At 40.2% G+C, this 18972-nt stretch overlaps 1 protein-coding gene across 1 annotated transcript; it reads left to right on the top strand.

The window, feature by feature from the left end:
• Positions 1 to 996: 996 nt before the first annotated feature.
• On the top strand, positions 997 to 18161 carry Atp6v1g3 (ATPase H+ transporting V1 subunit G3). Its single transcript, XM_048430958.3, has 3 exons — positions 997 to 1149; positions 11498 to 11598; positions 17820 to 18161. The coding sequence occupies exons 1-3, from the start codon at positions 1068 to 1070 to the stop codon at positions 17991 to 17993; spliced, it is 357 nt and encodes a 118-aa protein (XP_048286915.3). The 5' UTR covers positions 997 to 1067; the 3' UTR covers positions 17994 to 18161.
• The last annotated feature ends 811 nt before the right edge of the window (positions 18162 to 18972 follow it).

The raw sequence follows: 18972 nt of genomic DNA, 5'->3' as shown, positions 1-18972 counted from the left end.
AAAGAATCAATAATTAGCATATATATATGCTATATATATGCTATATATATATATAATTAAAATATAACATTAAAAGGTTTACCGCTCAGTTTATTTTAAATTTGTTTTCAAACCCAGAAGCCTATTGAAAGAAATTGACCCTGACAGACCAGGTGACGAAAGTGTTACTTATGAAGCCAAAGGCTATGAAAAGCCAATCTGTAGCTCACAGTATGAGTTAAAAAGAAATTTGTCGCTCCTTTCCAGTAAAAGTAGGGGATACATACAAATATTATATTACATTCTTTTCCATGAGTGGCTTTCTCGTTTGTCCATTACTTTACAGAATCGGATGAAGTATGAGGGCACCATTGTGCATTGTACATAGGCATACAGAGATACCAAATAATGGAAAAGGCAGTGCTTAAGTTAATCTCAAGTGTGTGGTATAATTTCTCTTATTGTTGGTTTAGACACTGTAGTAAGATCACCCTGAACTGCAACAAAACATTTCAAGAGAATGACACAAAATGCCCCATTTGCTCTTTCTTTCCTGTCACCTGAGGCCTAGGACAGGAAGAGAATAGAGCTCCCCCAACAAAGCCAGAAATTTTTTCCTTCCTCAAAGAAGGAAAATCAGTTTTCCTCAAGCAAATAATTCCTCAAGCAGAGACAGATAAAGGCCTTATTACAGACACAAGGAGCTGGGGGAAGGTTGCAGCCTGAAAGGAAATTCAGCAGCAACTCAGTATTTGTGGGTGTATGATGGGCTAGCATACCAAAAAATGCCTCTCCCGTTCCTTTGTAAGTAAACTGAACAACCCATTAGAGTTGCCTTGTTTATACAGAGGTGAAGCCAGAGACCAAATGAATTGTCAACTTCTTGGAATGACTACCTTGTTTTTCTGGATTTCTCCTTGGGCTCACCTTGGCACACAACTCTCTGGTCCAACCGGGCAAGTTTGGAACAAACCGCTAGGTGTTCACTGTTGACAAAACAAGCCGAGTTCTTGAGTAACCCCTTAGAGAATAAAAGGGCTCATGTGTCCCAGTTTCCACAGAAGTCACCTTCCTTGAAGCAAGGCACCATGACCAGCCAGTCTCAGGGGATCCAACAGCTCCTGCAGGCAGAGAAAAGAGCCAAGGACAAGCTAGAGGAAGCAAAGAAAAGTAAGTCCCCTGAGAGGGATTGGTTGGAAACTACAGAGGGATGAAGGAGAGGACTGTGGGCTTCTTTTTCAGGCAGACATGCATTTAAAGTGTGATGTCACCACTACTCTGTGAAAGCATAAGACAGTCTCAGGAACCTCCCAGCCACGTATTCCATAGGGCCCCCGCAGCGATGGGGCTCTGTTAGTGCGAATGTTTTTGAAGGGCCGTGTTATAAGAGTACAGCTCTAGGTTAATAAGGTTAGGGATGTGGACTTAACCCTGCCTCTGTATCTTCTCTTACACCCCCACACCTCAGTTTGCACAATACTGGGAAGTAACTAAGAGACAGGCAACTTTCAGTTCAAGTCCATCACTAGACAGTAACCAGAGCAAATTACCGATGCTTTATTGCCAGTCCATTTATTTATTTACAGTTCCATTAAATTGGGATAACTTTTAATAAGCTTCTTCTCCCTCTCCAGGTAGCTTTTACATCCTGACATTTTAAATATGTTTCTATTTTATTCTCCTTCTTGCCATACATCTTAATCATACATCTGTGTAGTTGCATGTGAGTGTCTTCAATAAACTTCAGTTTTCTTTTTCCTCTCATTGACTTTCACAGTATCAATCAGGCATCAAGATTATTCCTATTTCATGAATGCAAACAAATGAGGATTTATGATTTGCCCAAGATGATATTTTAAAAATTGAGAATATGGTGTCAGCAGCCGAGCTGTCTTTATTTTGTTTACTCTTTCATAACGATTTTTGTGGAAAGAGAGGAGGTGACACTAAGTAGCATCTTACAGCACACTCAGGGTCACACAGAGAAGACATGAAACAGACGAGGTTGGCTCGGGTCCGAGCCTGCAGACAGCTCTAAACGATGCAGTATTGAAAGTCTGCATAATTTTTATACAAGACCTACTTCCTGAACCCTGGTTCCCTCAGTCAAAATTTATGTTTTTCCAGGATTTTAGCTAATATCATTTGCTGTCTAATGTATAACCATTTGAAGAGCCATTCATCTTTATCATGAATTTTCCTGCTGTGTCTGCAAATCGATTCAAAATCCGATGCCGAGGGAGCTACAATGTCTCTAAAATGTTGCTTATGAAACTTTCTGGAAGACAGAAGGGAAGCAGGTAGGCAGTGTTGGCTCAACCCTCCCATATGCACAGTGACAGTAAAGCCATTTCCCGTCCTCAGGGTGAATTGGTTTCTGAACATTCACCCATGTGACCCCCAAGCACTGAAGTGAAGGCTCTAGAGGGGTTGACAGCAAAGGCAGGGAAGGAGGAAGTGCTGTGAAACCATTGCTGACATCTCTACATCCTTTTCCTATGACAAAACCATGCTTGCAATCACACGATGGCATGAATGCAGTAATTCTGCAGAAAGCCAAACGTTCTAGAACCTACCAATTTAAGCAGTCTAGAGAGTTCTCATGTCCTGAATTCAAATTACACTACTCACATTTAAAACATTTGGAAAATCAAAATATTATAAGATACAAAGGTTATGCTTCAAGGATATACTGGGCACATGCCTGACCAATATTTTTCGGTGATTCCAATAAATCTAGCCACCTCACTCTCTATTAAAAGTGTTTAAAGAAGAAATGTTACTAATTGTGCAAGTTGCTTATGGGTGAGCGCCACAAAGGGTATTGTGCCTTTGAGTTCATAATGAAGATAGTTAAAAGCCCAACTTCCTTCTCTTGCCACAGTGAACATGCTGACCTTGGGTAACTGCTTCTCAGAAATCATATTAAAATAGATACTTTATTATTTGTGCTCAAAACAGCCATTTTATTACCTGACAGCTTCCTCTTCATCTCTCTCTCTCTCTCTCTCTCTCTCTCTCTCTCTCTCTCTCTCTCTCTGTGTGTGTGTGTGTGTGTGTGTGTGTGTGTGTACACACAAATTTATTTTATATACTATCTCTTAGCTCATGAATATCAGAGCCAATAGTCAGCTAATAGTTAATAATAATGAACTAATCAGCCTGTAATAGTAAATAGCTCAATTTTTAAAACATTTGAAAAATGTTCTGGCTCTCAGCCCTGGTGAGCTAAGATTTGCAGGGTGTGTCAATGTGTCCTCTTTGTGTCAGGAAGAGGCCTGGGGACAGTTTGCACCCAACATGGTTTTCCCTCTCTCTGTCAGCAGGTGGCAGTTTCTAGACAGCAATACCCACCTTACTCCACTTTTACGTGATCTGTGACAAAGAGAAATGCCACTTTATACACTTGGCACGTTGACCCTCCTCTCAACCCCTCCAGTTGGCTGGGAGTGTTTGTGGTGCTCACTAGTTCTAAGCCCTGCTGCTGTAGGCTCATGAGTAGACTTGCATTCTTCCTTATTGAACGGCTTGGTGAGCTAAATGCTAAATGAATGCTGATTCCAATGAGACAAAGGATTGACAGACACATATTGCCACCTTATTAACAAACACATAGACTTCATTCATTTCCATAAAATTGTTCATCTGAAAATGTGATGTATAGGAAGAACAGAAATTCGGAATAAGGGTGAATCCATCTTTCGAAAGCCAGAATCTCAGGAATTTGCATCAGTGGGCTGGGTGAGTAACCACTTACAAAACTGTAACAGAGACATGGGAAAGAGGGAGGGGGGAGGAAAAGAGGGAGAAAGGGAGGAAGAAAGTGAGAGAAGGAGGGAGAGGGGAAAAGTAGGAAATACAGACCCTCCTACAAAGAAAAATAGTTAGCATAGTTTGCTGTTTTAGGAAAACCCAAGAGCAAAGAGGTGGTGGTGTATATGTTATACTAGAAAAAGTCTTATCTAGTACGTTAAGGAGGGCTGCCTGAGATCCAAGCAGAGCTATTACCTAATAGAATGCATGAACACTTGGAGGGGACAGATAAAGGACTGTGGAAATGATGCGCCAGCAGGGATTCTCCCAATGTTGGTGAGACCTGTAGCAATCAGCTCTCAAGGCCCTCACTGGTGCCCAGAGATGGTCTGAGGAGAGTACGCGGGGCTGCAGACCAGGTGGATAAGCCTGGTTATGTGGCAACAGAGAAGAAAATCCATCCACTCGAGTGAAACATCCGTGTTTCTTCATATAAATTATTTTGCATCTCTGAGGTTCAGTCGTAAAAAATAATAGACATTGTAAGGCCAAATTTGTCTCTATAATCTATAATCTGACTAGTAACCAAAATATTTGAAGAAGAAAATCTGTGTGTGACTGTACACTGAATTATATGGTATTGCTGCTCTTAATACCCAGTGGTAAGGTGTAGCGATAAAATGATGTGATTATGTTCTTTGGACTCTTTTGAGGAGCCCGCCACCCAGCTCCCAAATGAAACACACATGGAGGCTTATTCTTAGTTATAACCATGACGTTAGCTTAGCTTGTTTCTTGCCAGCTTTTCTTAATTGAAATGATCTTGTCTACCTTTTGACTCTGGGCTCTTCCTTTCCTCTTCTGTGAATCTTACTCTTACTCCATGTGCAGCTGGATGGCTGGTGCCTGATGCCCTCCTCCTTCTTGGCTTCTTCTGCGAACCCCCTTCACCCAGTTTTCTCCTCCCAGTATGCTCTCTGCCTGCCAGCCCTGCCTGTCCTTTCTCCTGCCTCGCTATCGGCCATTCAGATCTTGAGTAGATCATCAGGTGGTCGAGCTAGGCACAGTATCACAGCTTCACAGGGCTAATCAAACGCAACATCAACAAAAGTAACACACCCGCTAAGCATCCTGGCGCTTGTCAAGGGACTGACAGGCTTACTGTACTTTGTCATACGTGGAGTCAGCATTCTCTCTATATTATTCTTCATTAATCAAAACAGAAGCAGTATGTTGTTCCAAGACAAGTTATATTTTTACAAGGGGACATCATAGATTTGCCCAGGATGTCCAGATCTGGGCCCTGAGCTGAGGCTTGCTTCGCTCAGAATTAAGTTAGAAATTCAAGGTATCAGCATTAACACGAGTCCAGGAGACTTGTCCTTCTCTGAATTACATGGTGTTTTGTGAGGTTTTCTCTCTTGCAAATGAGAATCTCCAGAGTTCCATGTGAAGGTTGTTCTTTTGAAACCCTCACATGTGTGAAACTCAACATCATACAAAGAGCCTGTATGTTTAAACTATCTTACAGCATGACACACACTTGACTCACCATCTTTTTAAGCAAGAGAATAGGTGATGTGCTTCATTAAAAGGTGTAAACTGCATCATAGGATGTACAGCAAAAGCTATGATAATCATTTAAATATTCACATTGGGATATGAGAAATACAAAACAAGCAAGAAGTTGAAAACTGCCCTGGAGTTACAGACAGTTAGAATGAGTAAAGGACACTCCCCCCGGCTCTCTACCCAGTTCAGTCCTCCCTGCCTAGAGCTGCCCCACCTGTTACAAATACAACTTCTGCTTCTTAATGTCTGCGTAGCTGCAGCAGGTCACCCCCTCACCTGACTGTGCCCACTTCCTCTATCTCAGAATAGTTCCGTGAACAATGCCATCTCATGACATGGTCCTGAGTAACTGTGCCAGCACAAACGACCTGGTATTTCATTCTTCTTCCTCCAAAGAATAAACAGGATTGCCTTTCAAAGAGCATCAAGATGCTGATCTTCATAAGCATGATCTTCTGTCCTACGCATTTACCACTGAATCATTTTGATGAAAACCGTACTCAGGAAATACCCCTGCCTTCTCCTTAGCCAACATCAGCTCACACAGTTCTTCAGTGTTGTTCGTGTGGGTCTGTCACCTGTCGGTGCTTGGAAGGCAACAAATCACTCATTTGTTTCCAAATCTGAAGATAATCAGGTTATTTGAACAAGCTACCTTTTTTTAAATAAAATCTTCACTCCACAGCTAGGTATTTTGGTTCGTGATTACATGACTTTTAATAAAATAAAAGCCTTATATAAAATTTCATGGCCCCTTCTTCTATACTTTGCAGGCCTATAAATACGGCTCCTTGCTTTATAGTCCACCGACTAACAGAGTATTTCTTGAGTGTATTGTGCTTTCACAGCTTTGAGTGGGTCACATAAAACTGCAGAATATTTGTGTCTAGTCACAGCATTTGCTTATATTTAATCCAATATTTATGCGGTTTTCTTAATAATTTTAAAGCAGAAAATATAACCAAAAGAAAAGTACACTGAGACATCAAGGACCATAGATGCTAACGGAAAGGATCAGATGCAGTCTTGGTAGCGATCATGGTCACCAAAGATGGTGTTGTTCTTTTTTATTTTGTTTCTCTTCCTGGTGACTTGTTTATCTTTTCATTGGTTTTTAACAATCGTGAAAAATAATAGCATTCTTTAAATCAAGAAGGGTTTATTATCATATTAACGAGGCCCCGAAACCACAAATGATTTTCTAGGAGGAATAACTCTTCCTTAGCACACCATACTTCCTACCTCAGGACCCATTGTGCTGCTGTCCCTTCTACAAGGATGAGACTTTTCCTTCAGGTAACTGTAGGACCATTTGTCTTATTCCTATGCTCACTTGCCATTTCATCCACAAAACCTCATCTATATTAACCGCGACCTGTCACAATTTCTCTCTACCCTTAGGTTCCTTTATTCTTCATGTGCTCAGTAGCACTTTCACGTTATGTACATATTGCCTACTCTCTGTCCCCTGGGTTGCCTTTAGAATACAGACTGACAACAAAGTTTGTGACCTACCACTGCTTTACCTAAAGATCTAGACTAATGCATGGACACCCTAGATATTCAGCAACACTGATTGAACCAGGTGGCCCCCTTCAATTCCCTACAGTGTGTACACTGTTAGTCCTACCTTTCTCTCTCTTTTCAGTTTCCTTACTATCTACCATATGCCATGTTTTGAAGATTGAATGTTGGTATTTCCCCACCTTAAAACCATAGCCCTAGCCAGGAGGTGGTGGTGCACACCTTTAATCCCAGCACCCAGGAGGCAGAGGCAGGTAGATCTCTGTGAGTCTGAAGTCAGCCTGGTCTACAAAAGCAACAGGACAGACACCAAAACTACACAGAGAAACCCTGCCTCAAAACACGAACCAACCAACCAACCAACCAACCAAAAAAACAAACAAACAAAAACCATAACCCTCGTTTCACCCCACATTCTCTCCTTTGATTTCGGCCCAAACATCATTGCCACAATTAGCACATACGAACACCAGTATGACTGACATGCAAATCTTCTTCCCTTCTAATCTATCCTCCAGAGATGCAGACTTAGCTGTCCAACTGTATTCTGGTTATCAGTCCTTGGGTATCCCCAGGGACACCTTCAGAAGGCTCCCTGTGACATCCTGGGACCTGTCCTCAAGTCAGTGTGTCTTACTAAAAGTGGTCAGAACCATTAAACTGCTGCTTTTTGCTTAGCATTTCCTTAATATTATTTGCTAACATCCAAGATGGCTCTATGTAGTAGATGATTACTTCAGTATGGATGAGAACAGAGACTCAGAAACCCCATTTTCCTCTTACAGAAAATAAGAGTCCAAGCAACAGAGAACTGGCTTAGAGCCTTCAGTTCTTATTTGACTCTTAGGACACACAGTCCCTTGGCCTGCCCTAGGCCTGCCACTAAGGAGTCTGCCTCTGAGCATTGCCTTCCATCTCCTACCCAAAACTACTTTTAGCTTGCCCAGGTTAATTTTTGTTTGTTCTTTTCCCCAAACATTGGAAGATCACACCAAATGCTTCTACCTCCCTTTTCTTCTTCAGAAAAGAACATTACAGATGACCTCTAAGTAATGATTGATTAGAAGCAGACCAGGTTTGTCTGCACAACAGGTCATACATGTAAAATTGACTGACTTTATTCAGGTGATGTTATTTACAATGTTTCTCAAATTATCTTTGAACTGCCCTTTTGTTCTTTTCCAACTCCCATATTTCCAATTCCCAATTGCCTGTCCATCCTTACAGCTGTCCAGGGTCTCTGCACAGTTATTCTGAAGCTCTCCCAACAATCTTCTTGTAGCCCATGATGGAGCTGTCTTTTTAGACCCCTGACTTATCAGGTGAGCTTAAAGATACAGGATGATGGAGTGAGGTTGGGGATAAGTTCCTATATTCCATAGGCTTAAGGTTAGAAGTTTCTCTCTATAAATCTGATTTTTCAATGATTGCAGAGCAGATAAAAATAGTGTTTATGTGTTATTATTTTCCTAGTAGGATTTTGTATATTATTTAAGAATGCTCTTCTTGGAAGCTGGGGCAGGATGTACATATTTTCAAGCTATCTTAAATTAATACCACCTTTTCCAGGCAAGAACTACATGTGATATGCACTTGTTCTTTCTCTGTGTCTGGCTTTCTGCCTATTTATAGAGGAGGTAGTCAGGAATCCCTGAACAAATAATGGGAGACTAAAGGAAACCCATCCCTTCTGGAACTACTCTGCAGCATCCTTTTAAATATTATTTAAAATCATGATGAATACAGAGAATACATTTTCTAAACCCAAAACCAGAACTCTTGGCTTTATAAGTCCACATATCCTTATAAGTATTATGAGGGCATAAAATGAACTGTTATATAAAAATCCAGATTATTCCATGTAGTCACCCCTATGGTTGACACAGAATATATTGGGAATAAAAACCAATAGGAACTTCTTTTGGTTGGTAGTAACTTTGTTTTAATGCTTAAGAAATCGGTATATTTTCAGATTTTGGCATTCTTCCCGTGCACAGAGAGAAGTGAGCCAGAAGTTCATATGAGGGGATTTGATGCGTGCATTTCGCTTCACCTCTAACGAAACCATCGGCTTTGGGCTTCCATTTCTTCCACTGGGTTAAATCAGGTCTAGCGTGTGCAGGCTCTCACACAGTGGCAGCTGCTGAGTCTATCCAGAAAATTGCTGCGCCAGCAGTGATTTCCCGTGACTCTCCTCTGTAATTGAATGAGAACCAGCAGGTGACCGGTGCCATGACAGAGGAATCACAGACAGGCTCCAAGCTTGTCACTGCGTGGTGGAGCCTCTTAGGGCAGTGCTGGATTCTGCTCGGGGGTAGGGCACACAGAGCTTTTCCTTTTGTTACATATTTTTTTAAAAAAAAAAAAAAACATGTACTAGAGTCATAACTTTGAAATCAGTTGCTTTTTTATGAGATTAAGATAGAGAAAAGGGATGTTTGCCCCATTCATTTTGTGAGGTAATTATGTATACAAGTCATTATCACTAAGAAAATACCAAGGTATTTTGTGTTTTTGTCTTGATGCTAATGACAAGATGTGACAAGAGAATCTCTGTGAATAGGGTGTGCTTACTGCCATTAAATACATAGAGCCATAATGTCCTGAAGCATCAGAGTATACAGTTGGCAGCAAGCATTAAGTACACAGGCAGAAGGAAAGCCTTGCTGTTGGTGTTTCATTAAGCCTTAAAGCATCATGACAGTGGTAGATTCCATCAGAACTTTGGCTCTAAAGAAAGCGAATATAAAGCTAATTATCTATTCTGAACAAGTGTTACCTAGTTCCACCCAAGTGAATCTGTCTTTATCCTAAACACATTTTCAGTGACTACTGAAACAACTCGTCCCCAGCCAGGAGAGAAATTTAGAAGCAATCTGCACCTGGCACAAACGCTCCAAAGATACAGGTGTCAGATAAATGTTTATATCAAGACATTTTCTGCTTGTTATTCCAATGAGGCGAATCAAGAGGTAAAGGCTCTTACATGGAGGACTGGATTTGAGTTTGATCCCACAGAAAGATGTAAGGAAAGAGCCCACTCTGCAGAGTGAGTGGTCTTCTGACGCCCACACATGTCTTGGCATGAGCACACACTGTCATACCCACCTACATACACACATGCACACACATATACACACTAGTAATAATAGTAAGAATGATAATTAAAAATGCTTTAAATCTCTTCTTGCTACTTGGTGAGAATTGCTTACCTAGTTCAAACGCTGTACAGTTTAACACTTAACAAAATTTGTAGCCTAAACTTGAGACTTGATCAGAACACAGTTCAAATAAGCCAAGAGTACAGTATCTTAAGACACTGAATGGCAATCGATTGCAGGAGAAAAATAATACAGTTCAGAGTTTATCTTTAAAGTTTCAATGCTATAGAGCATTCATGCCTCTCCCCTAGAAAGTGGAGGCTGCTACCATTATGATCAGACTGTCCTCAAAAGAATGCACCTCTTGTGCTTGACTAATGATTCGGACTGTTGTGTTTGTTTAAGACTTTCATCTTACCTTGTCTTGTGGCTTATGGCTTACACCTTTACTCTTAATAAAAAGAAAAGGGGGTACTTAGCTAAATCTCCCAACCATTAAAAACAATTGGTTTTACAGCCTCTTTCAAGTCCGTCTCAGAGAAAGCCACTATAAGGAAAACTACTTTGATGTGTTGTGGGGCTTAATCAGACATTCTAGAGTAGCAAATGGGAAAGAAAAAATTTCCAATAAAATGCCTTAAAAATTGAAAGTCATTTGATAGAGTCTGAGCTGCAGTCTGCAGCGATCTTGGAGGTCTGCCAACACGAAATAGAATCCAGTTGGTGTGGACTGAAAGATGCCTGGCAACCAGTCAGGACAGAAAAATCGGACTAAATAATGTCTCTTTTGAGTAAGTGGCAGCAGCTGAAAGCCGTTCCCTGGCTGTTACTACTGTGAGTCTATGGGTAGATAATTTACTTTAACGTGTAAGTGACATCTAAGTGTGAAAGAAAGTTGTTACTTGTTATTCTAAAGGACCCGATTGAAGGAAAGAAAAGAAAAAACTGAGTATTATTTTAATGAAGTTTGACATAGTAGAAATATATATGGGGAATTTATAAATATGGAATATGGAATATATATATATATATATATATATATATATATATATATATATATGAATGAGAGGGGATTCACCAATGTGCTTTAAAATAAAAGCCATTTGCTGGAGCCAGATTTGTGTTCTTTAGAAGATAAATGAGCTACCTTTAATGGTTAAGCTATCTCTCCAGTCCAAGTATTTATTTTTATTATCACTTTTACAATGCATTAATGTGTGTTCGCCTGTGCACACGATGTGTGCACTCACAGTTCCAGAGAGTTACAGGCGGTTCTGAGCCACTAGAAATGGGAACTGGGCGATGCCCTACGAGAGCAGTGCTAGCTCTGAGCTGAATGCTTCTGGGGTGGTGGTGCACACCTGTAAACCCAACACTCAGGTGGCAGAGGAAGGCAGACCTTTGTGAGTCTGAGGCCATTCTGGTCTACAAGACAAGTCCTAGGTCAGCTAGGACTACACAGTGAGATCTTGTATCAAAAGAAAAAAAAAAGAAATGTTTTTCAATCATTTGCACTGCTGTAACTGGTAAAAAAGAAATCCGTTGCTTCTGCTGCTGTAAATTCTCAGGGAAAGGGAGGCGACTGAAGCAAGCTAAGGAAGAAGCCGTGGCCGAGACTGACCAGTACAGACTACAGATGGAGAAGGAGTTCCGCCTGAAGCAGTCCAAGGTGAGCAAGCCGCCAGCGCTGACTTCCGGTGCTTGGATAAGGGGTTCCTGCATGGAAGGATTGAGGCAGAAGACTAGAACAATCTGCTGGGATTCAGCAGACACAGTCTAGCTGAGGCTGAACATACAACCAAATATTAAACAAATGAGTTGCTAATTTCACTTTTATGCATTTTTGTCATATAAGAAGGCCACTCGGCTTTTCTGATGTATCGTGGTTGTTGGCGTTTATCAAAGGATCCCTTGAAGTACTCTTACTACAGGAATACATGTTTTGTGGACTGGTTTTTAATAACAGAATCTGTGACTGATGTTCAGGCTAAGATGCAGAATGAATCTGTTAAGTCAGCTCTCCTTCAGCAGATACATGTAGATACCCACCCTAGCTCTCTGGTGCAGCATGCACTTGTAATTCCGGTCTCAGGAGACAGAAAAAAGAGGCTGGAGTTCAAGGTATCCTGACCCTGTTTCAAAAGCTAAGAAAGGCCCTGGAATTTTCTTATGATTCCTTGCAAGCAGATGCATTAATTCAGCAATTTTTCATTTAAATATGCAAAAATCCTGGCTTTTTAAAATACTATCGTTTAAGTGTATGAAGTTTGTAGTAAAAGGTAAGTGCATGATGGGGCTGGAGAGATGACTCAATATTCAAGAATCTTCCTGCCCTACCAGAGGGCCTGGCTTCCATTCCCAGCACCCATATCTTGCAGTTCAAACCACCGGCAACTTCAGCTCCAGGAGATCCAACACATTTTTCTGGCCTTTGCATGTATATGCACATACACATATAAGTAAATAACAAAATAAAATAATAAATAAAAATAAGAGTGTGATATTTTCAGAAAGGCCACCATACCATGTTGTAAGTAGGTCTAAAAGAAAGCGTTAAGTTCTGTTTATAAAAGCTAAGTTCATGTAATATGCTTTGTCCCATTAAAATATGAATATAATACTATTCAGAAGGCTGCCACTGCAAAACGAAGCACAAGAGTTTAGAATTCATTTACAGTTTTTTTAAAAAAAAGAATGGGAAATACATGAAAAACTCACAGAGATTCAACAATTGGAAATAATTGTAAAAAATTTAAAAAAAACCTTTTCTTAGTAAGTTCTCTATTCAAATGATTTTCCTTGTTAGCCTAAGAATACAGCTCAGTGGTGGGGTGTTACCTTAGAAGGCATTAGGCCCTGAGCTCAATTCTCAGTGCACACACACACACACACACACACACACACACACACACACATATCTTTGCATACAGTAAGTCAGTCAGAAAAATAAATTCTTCCTATCAGTGTTTTGAAACCAAAATTCTAAACTCTTTCTTATCCATACATATGAGTATTGCCCTCGTGATTGGTTCTTATGTTCCTGTATATTTTTAAACTTTTCTATTCTAATTGTACTGACTCTTTTTTTCCCAAGGAAACAAACAATCCCAATTCCGCAGGGCCTTCACTCATTCTATTCTTGGGCTTTGTAGCCCTCTTCTACTTAGACATTCTCATCTTTCCTTATCCATGTTCAATGTTAGCCTTTTTTTTTTCTTACACTCTATCTAAAAATTCTTTTAAAAATAAAGGAAAACAATTTTTCTTTGATTTTTTCCACACATTTATCACTATATGATACATTATATATTTGTATTTACTGTGGTTGTCCACCATTCTTTCTCGACCGTAAGTCTAAGAAATTGTGGATTCTTTGTTGTGTTCTTTTGCTTCCCTTGATTTCCTACTACTGCTCCATAGTGGATATTCAATAGACCCTCGCTGACCTAACAAATCAGTAAGCTTTACCCTGTGTCCTTACCCTTGTTAGCTAAGCCTGTCATAAGAATGACATACTAGAATAGAGGATGGCCATCACCAACAGCAGCCAGCTTTGGTTGTCTTCTGTTGGTGGTCCTGAAACGGCCGCTACATCTCATTTTTAAGTAAAAACAAAACTGGCTATAAATTTAGAAAGTGCTTGGTTTAAAGATCGTTGAGCCTCTTTTCCCAGGAAGGAGTCAATTCCATGTAAACCCGACTGGAAGTTTGCCTTCTGCTTTGGACAATAATCAAAACTCCTCGTCAGTCTAGACTAGACTGACTGCCAAGTCAGTTTACAATTCAGTGATCAAAGGTGCACATACGGAAGTAGCTAGAGCCTGTGCTACATCAACACATCGTAGAAACCCATCATTGCAGATCTTCCTTGGCATGGTCCCCTGGGGTCAGCACCTTGTTCTACCTCTTCACCTGGAATATTTAAATTGCAGAGGAAAGCATCAAGTGTTGAAAGCTCTTAACACCAGAATCAAAGCAAGGCTACCAGAAAGGTTTGAAAATGGGCACACATAAGGTCTTAGCCTACATGTATCAAGGCATGCTATGGAATGACCAACTTCTATTTTATAAAATGCCCCAAATGTTCAGACTTTGGGCAATGTGAACTGCAGAACACAGGAACTGAGTTATTTGCAATACCTGGGGAGCCTCTCGCTTGAGTAATATGTATTGAGAATAGGCAATAGTTTGACAAGTATTTGCCTTTCAATTTTTTACCACATAAGACTTTTACGTGAATCTTTGTTTAATTTTGTAGACTCCCACACTGGATTTAGAATTTAAAATATGCCTGTTGTGGAACTGTTCTGTTAAATAGTTCTCAAATATTTTTAAACACAGAATTGACTCTGTGCACATGTATTTTATACATACTCTGTTATCCTTGTCCCTTTTAGCTAAGGTTGTCTTGGTTCTCAAAGGCTGTAGCTTCTCAGAACCACGTGCTTCAATTTTATTTGTTCTCCTGATGTCTAGAATATAAACAGAGAAGTTCTTAAACCCAGAAGCTGGGGTTTGTTTCATGCCAAACATAGGAACCAGAAAGGTTCTAGACTCTAGAGTCAAAGTGACCTAAGAACTCTACAACGGAAGTCACTGATGCATACCAGGGGTTGCATCAAATGCACAGGTTCTAAAACAGAAAGGAGGCAGACACCCTCAATAGCGATCCGTAATGGACCCATGTTTAAAAAGAATCAATCAGGGATGTAGCTTAGCTGGCAGAGTGTTTGCAACACATGCATGCAACCCTGTGTTTGATCCACAGAACCCATAAGTAGAGCATAGTGACACAGGCCTGTAATTCCAGCTCTAAAGAGGAGAAGGTCAGAGGACAAAGAGGTCAAGGTCATTATCAGCAACATGGTGAGTTGAGACAAATGTGGGTCACATGAAAGCCATCCCCCAAAAGAAGAGGAGGGAGATAAGGAAGTAGAGGAGTAACGAGAAGAGGAAGAGAAGGAGAAGAGGCTGAGCTTAGAGAGATGAATTATGAGCGAACTGTTAACTTTTAGGAAAGAGTGATTCTCCCAGTGTTTCACTGCACCCTTCCTTTACATTGACCCCGTTCTTGGTAACATTATATTTTAGACAAATAATGATTTGATGAAGATGCTAACAGGATGGGGGAATGAAAAATGAAAGGAAGCACTGCTAAATAAATAGCAATCAAAAATATTTCAGTGTGTCTAAAATTTAAAGATGACTAAATAAACAAGCATATTCTAACCTGAAATAAACCAGTTCATTGTAACATGAGGGGGGCCGGCTTGTTTGTGTTTTTTGTACTGTCTGGCCCCCCAGCTGTTTAGTACCAAAGTAAAATCACACAAGAGATTTCTATAAGTTATAATGCTGATTGACCCGTTAGGTCCAGCTTCTTACTGGCTAACTCTCACATCTTGATTAACCCATTTTTCTGATCTATGTTAGCCATGTGGCTCAGTACCTTTTTCAGTGGGGGCAGCTCACATCCTGCTGCTTCGGTGCTCAGGGCAGGAGTGGGAGAAATCAACTTCCTCCTCCCCAGAATTCTCCTGCTCTCTTTGCATCATTTCCACTTCCTGTCTGGTTTTCCCACCTACACCTCCTGCCTGGCCAATCAGCATTTATTTAAAACATGATTGACAGAATACAGACAATTCTCCGGCACCACTTCCCCCTCTTTTTTTTTTTTAAAAAAAAAAAAAGGAAAATATCCATAGTCCATTTTTTGGGAATGTGGGCGTAGTATTCCAGGCTACTTCCTGCTCGTTGGGGGCACTGATAATCTTATGAGGACCTAAAGAAAATTTAGAGTTATGATCAAGTCCTGACTGAAGTATCTTGTGAGTCTTGATCATCTCAGGCAGCAGTCTTGAACCTGTTCTGGATGAAGAACTCAGACATCTGGGTCATCTGTTCCTACCGGAGATTTTTCAGATGGCCTTCCTTGATCAAAGGTGATTTTTCTTAACTCAGAATGAATCCACAGTCTCTCATTTTCTATGGAAACAAAAGCAAAATCTCTTCTCCAAAGTAACATACCTTTTGACTTCAATTTTGAAGCCAAGGTATTTTCAAAATACCTATCTTGGATTAATTCTGCAGCATTTATACGCAAATATCTTTTAGCAGCTGTTGCTCCTTCCTCAGCATTCAAACAATTTAAAGAGAGCATAATAGCAAACAGTATCAAGATTCCCTGTGTATTTTCCATCTTTATGTGGCTTTATTTTAACCTCTATTTCTTTTATTTGTACTTTTAACTTTTGGCTTTTTGAGACAGGTTCTCTGCATATCTTTGTCCTGGAACTCCCTCTGTAGACCAGGCTATCCTTGAACTCCCAGAGATCCATCTGTCTCTGCCTCCCCAATGCTGGGATTGGGATTAAAGGTGTCTACCACCACACCTTGAATTTACAGAGGTCTGTCTGCTTCTGCCTCCCAAGCCTTGGGATTAAAGGTGTGTACCACCACACCCAACTACTCTCCTTTTTTATTTTAAGACTTTAAACATTTTTTTAAGCCTGTATATATTTTTAACATATTGTAAACCATTTAGAGGGTTTTTTACTCTTTGAATCTCTCTTTATTGTATATCTCTCTTTTTTGACCATATGGGGTCTTTAATTTGCTAAGGAATATGGAGAAGACAACATTTAAAAGCTCCTATGGCATTTTAAGGTCCTTGCCAGGAAGCAAACTATAACAATGTTTCCATAGTCAGGACCGCCTGCTTGAAAAAGTCAGAGTTTTCCCAAAAGTTGGCATTTTAAAACAGCGCAACTTTTTTTCTGCTTCAGCTGAAAACTGAAATGTTTTATTCTAGTCTTTTCCAAGCTTTCTCAGGCTTTTTGTGGATGCAGTTATCCACGTGGGCGCCATTATGTAACATGAGGGGGCCTGCTTGTTGGGGTTTCTGTCCTGCCCGGCCCCCCAGCTATTTAGTCTCAGAGAAAAATCACACAAAGGACTCTATAAGTTATAATGCTAATTGGCCCGTTAGGTCAGGCTTCTTACTGGCTAACTCTCACATCTTGATTAACCCATTTTTCTGATCTATGTTAGCCATGTGGCTCAGTACCTTTTTCAGTGGGGGCAGCTCACATCCTGCTGCTTCAGTGACCTGGGCAGGAGTGGGAGGAATCAACTTCCTCCTCCCCAGAATTCTCCTGCTCTCTTTGCATCATTTCCACTTCCTGTCTGGTTTTCCCACCTACACCTCCTGCCTGGCCAATCAGCGTTTATTTAAAACATGATTGACAGAATACAGACAATTCTCCCACACCAGTTCATGCTAAAATTTTCAATTTTATACCTGATATTCTACATATTTCATAGCTATCTAGCTACATGTGAATTGCCTTAGGCAACATGTTTTGTCTACATCTTCCTTAAAAATTATAACTTTTTGCTCTGTAAAATCAGGGAAACATGGGTTTAATTCTGCCTTTCTACTCTACTTTCAAGATTTAGAATTCAGAAAATTAAATAACAGGAAATTTTAGAATGGAATGGAAATTATTGCAAATGCTTTCAACTTGATGTAAAAAGTATTGCAAGGCATAAAGATTAGAAACCTGAATATAGTCTGTGGACAGAGCCCACTATATTTTTAGGGACATTCATCCTCCATAACCAGGGTATTCATAATCTTGTCTGTTCCCAGAAGAAAGAATTCTCTCTCTCTCTCTCTCTCTCTCTCTCTCTCTCTCTCTGTCTCTCTCTCTCTTCCTCTCTCTCTCTCTCTTTGTCTCTCTCTCACGCACACATACACACACACATACACACAAACACACACACTCACACCACAGAACAACCATTAAAAAATATGATGACATTTATAAAACAATTCAACTATTTCCATCCAACATATGGTAAAATACTTCTCATCTTCTGCTCTCATAGATAATGGGCTCTCAGAGCCACCTCTCGGATGAAATAGAAGAGCAAACACTAGAGAAGATAAAAGAGTTGAACAGGAGCTACAACGCATGTATGGAGACTGTGACGAATCAGTTGCTGAGCGTGGTGTGCAGCCTGCAAGCAAAAGTTCATGGGAACTGTAGAGCCACCAACTGAACGCTCTTCATGCTTCCAAGCAGACGGCGTGGAGGACGCGCTCTCTCACTATGAAGAGATCGGAATTGTGCACCTGACGCTTACTGAACACCAACAAACTTTCATGTCACATGTCTCATGAATGCACTGAATTAAAGACGAAATATCACCGTGTCATCTCCCCTGGCAGTAGGTGTGCCTGGCATTTAATATGAAGCAAGTTAAGAAAGGGAGGAACTTGATTTTTGACACATGAGCAGAAAACAATCACCAAAGCCTTCTTAAGGTGTATTTTCACACTTCTTTTCGTGGGCTAGGGAGATGATCTAGTAATGATCTTTAAAAGGAGAACATAATTATGATCCTTATAGACATCTAAAATGAATACGCCAAGACTTTAGTTAATCAGTCAATGAGAAAAACCGTAAGATCTCATTGTTAGTTCAAAAAACCATTTTTAAGATCTTTGTGGGAAGAGAGACAGAAAGAAATAATTTGACAGGTCGCCCTAGAAGAAATGGATTCCATCGTTGTTATATTTACCTAACTACAGGCAACATAATGTTATTCTCTTTTAAGCATATTTTTGAAAAAAATAATTTTGAAAAATTGATAATATGATAGTATAAGACACCTGGACAGATATTTTAGTTTGTAAAGAAGTGAGGCTCGAACATAATGAATTAGTATGCCCTTGTCATGATCTCTGTATTCCTGAGCTGAATTTCTGAGAGCTGGGTACTTTGTCAGTTCAATGTATTAAATTACCTTAGTTCTAGGTGTAGAGGAAGTGTAATTCCCTTCTCATAATACCCATGAGAGCCTCGGGATTTTATGAGTTGCCTGGGAAACAATGACACAGGACATCACCCTAGAAGTGTGACACCTGTGTCCAGTCCTTTCCCCTGCTGCCAAGCTCCCTTCCAGGAAGGCTTCTGAATACCACTGAGGACAGCAGATGTTAGAAGTGCTGCGTTTTGCTTTTGATTTTAGACAAGTT

This window comes from Myodes glareolus, chromosome 5 (assembly GCF_982192425.1).
Source record: "Myodes glareolus chromosome 5, mMyoGla1.1, whole genome shotgun sequence".
Taxonomy (NCBI): domain Eukaryota; kingdom Metazoa; phylum Chordata; class Mammalia; order Rodentia; family Cricetidae; genus Myodes; species Myodes glareolus.
This window is presented reverse-complemented; position numbering and strand designations above follow the sequence as displayed.